The 7356-nt window shown below is 17.7% G+C and overlaps 2 protein-coding genes across 2 annotated transcripts; one reads left to right on the forward strand and one right to left on the reverse strand.

Annotated features, from left to right (window-relative positions):
- Window positions 1–1685: 1685 nt before the first annotated feature.
- PRSY57_0523200 (hypothetical protein) lies at window positions 1686–5615 on the forward strand (the record flags this gene model as incomplete). Its single annotated transcript, XM_012906300.2, has 2 exons — window positions 1686–5341; window positions 5510–5615. 2 exons carry the CDS (start codon window positions 1686–1688, stop codon window positions 5613–5615), a joined length of 3762 nt encoding a protein of 1253 aa, XP_012761754.2.
- A 517-nt stretch (window positions 5616–6132) lies between these two features.
- PRSY57_0523300 (putative membrane protein) lies at window positions 6133–6884 on the reverse strand (the record flags this gene model as incomplete). The annotated part of the gene is made up of 3 exons (XM_012906301.2): window positions 6133–6296; window positions 6406–6474; window positions 6653–6884. 3 exons carry the CDS (start codon window positions 6882–6884, stop codon window positions 6133–6135), a joined length of 465 nt encoding a protein of 154 aa, XP_012761755.2.
- Between the last annotated feature and the right edge of the window lie 472 nt (window positions 6885–7356).

The following is a 7356-nucleotide window of genomic DNA, read 5'->3' on the forward strand; positions in this document are numbered from 1 at the left end:
TTTTTTTATATATTTTTCATATTTTTATAAATTGTACGTATATTATATATATATATATATATATATATATATGTGTATATTTATTTTTTTTATTTTTTCTTTTCTATATATCAAATAGATATTATTGCATATTTACACACGTACTAATTTAAACAAGTACTTATGACCCCATATACATATGTACATACATAATATATATATATTATATACATTATGTAATATTTAAAAATTAACACAGGATCTTTATTATTATATATATATATATATATATATATATATATATTTATATTTATATATTTATTTTAATTTTGTGAAATTTAAAAAATATATTTATATATATATATATATATTTTTCTGCATTATATTATAATTTAAATAATTATAAATAATTTTATAAAACTAATTTTTAATTAATATAAATTTTTTAAATATAGTTATGTGTTTTAAAATAATATATATATATATATATATATATATATATATATATAATATATATTTTTTTATATATATATGAAGAAAATAAAACTCATTAAATAAAATAAAATATTAATAAATAAATATCTTAAAAAATGTCATTTTTATTAAAAAAAATAAAATAATAAAGAAAATGAAAAACGGATGTTAAATAAGAATATATTGTTTTCATAATTTATTTTGTATAAGACTTGATATAATTTTATTGACAATTAAAAATATAAATATATAAATATATATATATATATATATATATATTTATGTTACTATATCATTCTTTATAATTTTTGATATCATATTATTTTTCATTTATATTTAAAGGTTTAATTTATATTAGTATTACAAAGTATCAATTTAATAAATAAATAAACACATATAATAATATATATATATATATATATATATATATATATATATGATGATTTATGAAAAATATAACTCTTTTATATAAGATCATATGTAATATTTTAAAATAATCACATTTTTTTATTTTTTCATAACAAAACACAATAGTACTATTAATGATGAGCTTCTGAAAATTTAAGGGTCTTAAGTTAAATAATCATTTATTTTGTAGATATTAATATCTTCGGATAAGTTTATAAAAGGGCATTTGATAATAGTAACCTGCCATCACAATATATAAATAATATATAACATATATTAATAAAAATATATATTAAATTAAATATTTTTATATAAATAAAAGAAAAAAAAGAAATGCATATAATTGTAAATAAATATTAAATATATATATATAATATATATATATATATATATATATATATATATATATATATATATATTTTTTTTTTTTTTTTTTGCTCTTAAATATAAGTAAGAACGTTGTTGTATGCCACTTGTTATAATAAATTTTTATTCGAACTCTATTTTTTTTATAAACTCACATCTAGATCAATCATAGAAAAAAAATATATTTTTTAAAAATATATGGATTTTTTGAGGTATTATATTATGCATATAATATTATAATATAAATATTTTTTTTTTTTGACATTTTAAACAGAAATAAAATAATTATATATACTATTGCATATATATATATATATATATATATATTTTAATCTATTTAATTTTTCTTTATATATATATATATATTTATTTAGTTAGTTAGTTATAATTATAATTATAATTATACGTTTTTATCCTTTTTTGATGATAAAAAATGAAAGGTTCTGAATATAATACAAATGATAACAAGAAAAAGAAAAGTAAAACTAGATAATAATAATAATAATAATAATATATCATCTTATATAAATAATGATGTTAATAAGAAAAGAAATAGTCATAAAAATAATGAAGAGAATCCTTATTCAAAGAGGAAGAAGAAGATAAATCAAGATGAGCATGGAAATAGTACTACATGTGATGTAAATTATAAAAAATGTTATAATGATAAAAATTATTTTACCGATGAAAATATTTCTGATGATGAACACTACAGTTGTGATAATGATTCCGATTTATCTGATCCTAATGATGATGATTATGTTTATGGAAAAAGAAGTGATGCTTCTTCAAGTTATTATAAGAAAAGAAAAAAAAATAAAATAAAACGAAAAAAAAAAAATAATAATAATAATAATAAAACAGAGATAAATAAAAAAGTGAAAAAAGAAAAAGAAAGTAGTAATGAAAATTCTGCTAAAAAGAAGGATGAGGAAAAACAACCAAGAAAAAAAAAATTCCAAAAAAAAAATACAATTGTAGAAAAAATGCATAATTTTATTTATCAAAAAAACGAATATTTTGATTTAGACCTTTTCAAATATCTAAGCACATTAACAGAAAGGGATGAAGAAGAAATGAATAAAAACTTTATCTATTTTGTTATATCCGAATTTTTAAATGTAATGAGATTATGCCAAAGGGGAAGAGAAAATAGAAACCAAGATGAAATGGAGAAGCAAAATATAGATGATAATATACATATAGATGATAATATACATATCGATGAACATATAGATTGTCAAAACATAAAAGACAAAATGATTAATATTAGTGAAAATTCAGAAATGAAAAAAGAAAAAGAATCTGATATATCTTGTACGGAAGTATCCAATTTCAACTCTAAAAAAATATTTAACATAAAAGAAAATATAGATTTAAAATGTATATTAAATCATGATAATACAAACTGGAGAAATATATTTTTCCTTGAGGATATACAAATTCATTTAAATAATAAAAAGATTAAAGTCTCTCCTTTTTCAAGTGAAAGGATTGTCGATAATATTAAGAAAAGCTATTTATTAAAAAAAAAAAAAAAAAATAATTGTCATATAAAACAAAAGGTAAAGGAGCAAAATCATGATTTTTATAATTATTTAGAAAAAATAAAAATATATATAAATGGGAAAAAAAAAAATAGGCAAGAAGAAATAAGAGAAGAAATGGGGGGAAATAATAATTTTGATATAGAAAGTAATATAAATATGATTGAAGGAAATAATATTTTACATCCTGATATGATAGTATTTTTATATTTTTTATTAATTTGTAATAGTTTATGTAATGATATAAAAGAAAATACAAGTGAAGAAGAAAATAAAAGTATAACTAAAAATATAAATGAAGAAGAAACATTAAACATAGAAAATATATTGGATAACCTAGAACAATATTTATCAAAAGATTTATCATCAGAAAATATTTTTTTAAGTTTGTGTTGTCCAATAAATTATATGGACTTTAGTGACAGTATAAATATGGTAACATATTTAACTTTTTTTTTGAATGAAAAAAATGTGATGGATAAAAATATATATAATAAAGGCAGCTACCCCATAAATCTATGTTATAATAATAATATTGATAGTATTTTTGGAGAGGAAGTTCTATATGATGATAAGAAAACATTAGAAAATAATAATAATAATAATAATAATAATAATATTAATAGTATTTCTGGAGAGGAAGTTCTATATGATGATAAGAAAACATTAGAAAATAATAATAATAATAATAATAATAATAATAATAGTATTTCTGGAGAGGAAGTTCTATATGATGATAAAAACACATTAGAAAATAATAATTATAATAGGAGTATTATAAACAAAGATGTTACAAATTTTAGGTACGAAAATAATGATAATATATATAATGAAAAAATAGAAAACGATATTTATAATGTAATAAACGATATGATGATGAAATGTTCCGAGATTTTTAAAGGGAATATTTTAAGCATAAGTATATATAGTTATTTAAATAGTGATGCCTATTATAATTCTGATAAACCTGGACGAAATTTTATTGTTTTTTATTTTTTATCAAAATATTTGTGTAAACCGATATTGGTTGACATAATAGAACATACTTATATGTGTAAAAAAATGGAATGGATAAAATTTGATTCTTTAAATGAAGGAAAAGGAAAAGAATATATATATTTGTTATTATGTTTATTAGGTAATAAAATAAAAATTTTTGCAATATCGAAATATTATTTTTTTGTTAATATTTATATGTCTTTGAAAAATCAGAGAAATAAAGATAGCTCTAATAATATATATTCATTTATAAAAAACGAGAAAAGAAAGGAAAAAAAAAAATCAGAAAAAAAAACACAAACAAAAAGACAAAAATTTAAAAAGATATTTACTTATACAAGTAGTGAATATATTAACGATTTTTCATATACCATTTGTATTAAGGATCAAAAAAGATATTTAAAAATAGCTCTTTGTTTTAATAACTTCAAAATTAAAATTATAGATATTATATTAAATATTGTTAATAAAGAGGAAAATAAAATTAACAGTATTATTGAAAAAAGTAAAACCATCAATATTTCTCTACACTATGGAGATAAAGAACATTATGAGAAATTTTTATTTTTTAATAAAAATCAAACGAACATAAATAAGAATATGCAATCTTTTGAAGGAAATATAAATAAAAATGATGAACTCGTACATAAGTACTCATGGAATAAGGAAATGAAGAAAAAAGAAAATTTCTTTCCAAAAAGTTGGAGCAATCACAATAAAAATGATGATGTTATTAATTATGATGATGATGCTATTAATTGTTATAATGTGGATTGTATAAATGATAGGAATAATAATCTTTATATTTCCGATAAAGGGAAATTTCATTTGGAAACACATAATGATATTAGATCAGGTGTAAAAAATAATATATATAATATATATAATATATATAATATATCAAATAATATTTACTTATCAAACATTAATAAAATAAATATAAGAGAAGAATTAATATACCTACAACATGGTGTGTTATCCCTATGTTCATTTTATCCATGTATTAATTCCTATCTTTTATGCTTATGTTCAAAAGATGGGAACATTGTAATAATAGATATACGAAATAGTAAGGAGCTGTTTTATTTTAAAAGAAAAACAGAAACATGTTCTCATTTAAAGTGGTACAGAAATAGTTGTATTAGTTTCGGCCAAGATAAAGGATCTATAATTAATCTTTTTCAAAATAAATATATTTTAAATATTGATAAATCCTTTTTTAATACTGTTGATAATAGTTGTTTAAATAGCGTTTTAATTGGAGAGCATATGTACTTATTTCTATATGATGATAACACTATATTAAAGGGAAAAACAAAAGAAAATTCTTCAAAAAATAAATATAATGAATTTTTTTTATGGAGTACAAAATGTGTAGATCTTGAGCCAAGTATATTATTAGAAATTAGTTGTATGCAGACAGAAGATATCTATTCAGTTTCCATGATATTATTATATGAATATTTGAAAGGATTACAAAATGTGTTGAATGATGGTATAAAAATTGTAAGATCAAAAAAGTGGGACCAACAATCCACAGGAAAAAATAGAGCACTAACACCAAAAAGGTTAGTTATTAGTAAAATGATAATATGTATAATAATATATTGATAGGAATAGATATTTTGAAAATATTGAAAAATATGTATAATATATATATATATATATATATATATATATATAGGTATATGTTTATATATATATATATATATATATTTTTTTTTTTTTTTTTTCAGCATATCATATGCTTCGTTTGATGAAAATTATATAATAGCTTATGGAACATCATGCGGATTAATACATATCTTTTCTCAAGAAAAAGATGAAAATAATAATGTGTAAACTGTTGGTTTGTTAAAAAGGTTTCTATATGCTTCCACACAAATGATTTAAATGAAGAAATGAAAATATATACATTTATATATATATATATATATTATATATATGTACATATTTATATGTTTCTGTCCATTTTTTTTTTTTTTTTTTTTTTTTTTAATTATTATGAAATATACGGAATATTCCATATAATTTTATAAAAAATAGATTAGACGTTTATATATATTTTTATAAAATAAATAATTTCTTGTGTTTGCATATAATAATATAAGTATCATTTGTACAATATATAATAGTAGAAAAAAAAAAAAAATAATAATAAAATAAAATAAAATAAAAGTATCTTTAATTGATAACACAATCAATTTTATACATGTATAACTTTAATTAAAGGAAAAAAATTAAAAATATAAAGATATCATGGTAATATAAATATATATGTTTAATATATTTGTCATATATATATATATATATATATAATGATTGTCCTTTAAAAAAAAGAAAAGATTTTTCCTATAAATTAAACCTCTACTTTCATCGTGCCAGGTTCTTTTCTTTCATATTTTGAAGTGGTAAAAGAGAAATTTTTATATGATTCAATACATAAAGAAAACATATAAAGAAACAGGAACACACAAAAGTATACGGAAAAGCGTAACTTTGTTGACTCCGCCTTGGCATATTCTATATAAATTGTGGAAAGAAATGAAATAATCATATGTACATATATATTATACATATATATGTGATGTTTAGGTATTTATTAATTTTTTTTTTTTTTTTTTCATTTTACCTGAACAAATAATGACCTGGTTCATGAAATAAAACATCGAGCATGTTATCAGGAAACAACCTAACAATCCTTGGGAAGATGAAATAAAAAATAGTGTAAAAATGAATGCACATATGTATATATATATATATATATATATATATATATATATATATAATGATAAAAATATTGATAAAGGAGTATAAATAATGATCACATATAAAAACTTCATCTCTTTAATATAGTGATTATATTTTATATTTATTACCCTTGAAACTATTTGATATACTATTTTTTGAAGGGCTAAATATATTCAGAAACATATAAGATAAACTTAATATGAAAAACGTGGAAAATGGTATATAAGAATTATCCATAATATACACGTGATCATTATATTTAGGTATATAATTTTCATAAAACTGAGAAAATTCGTATAAAACTAATATGACCCCTCCTACCGAGGCTACAAATTTATTTACAAAATGACAAAATTTCATCCTTAAAAATCTAAAAAGAAAAAAACATATATTTTAATAATCACATATTAATTTATATGATTCTATATATTATATAGGTATATTTTTTTGGTGTCTTTTAAAATATCATAATTATATATAAATATATATATATATATTTATATATATATATGGATACTTTTTTTTATTCTTTTATTGGTAAAACCTTTATCTTATAAAGATGCTATATTTTATTTTATTTTATTTCTTTTTAACTATATTGATAATTATTATATCAATATTTTTTAACATGTATTTCTTAATAAAAATTATAGAATATTATATATATATATATCATTGAATTATTATATAATATTTCAATTAAAAAAAAAAAAAATATATATATATATATGTATGTATATATATATATATATATATATATATATATTTTTAATTTAATATATAAAATTCTACTTTCTAATTAATTCACTTAATTTTTTTTTTTTTTTCCTTT

The sequence above is a fragment of the Plasmodium reichenowi genome, chromosome 5, assembly GCF_001601855.1.
Source record: "Plasmodium reichenowi strain SY57 chromosome 5, whole genome shotgun sequence".
In the NCBI taxonomy this organism is placed as follows: Eukaryota; Apicomplexa; class Aconoidasida; order Haemosporida; family Plasmodiidae; genus Plasmodium; species Plasmodium reichenowi.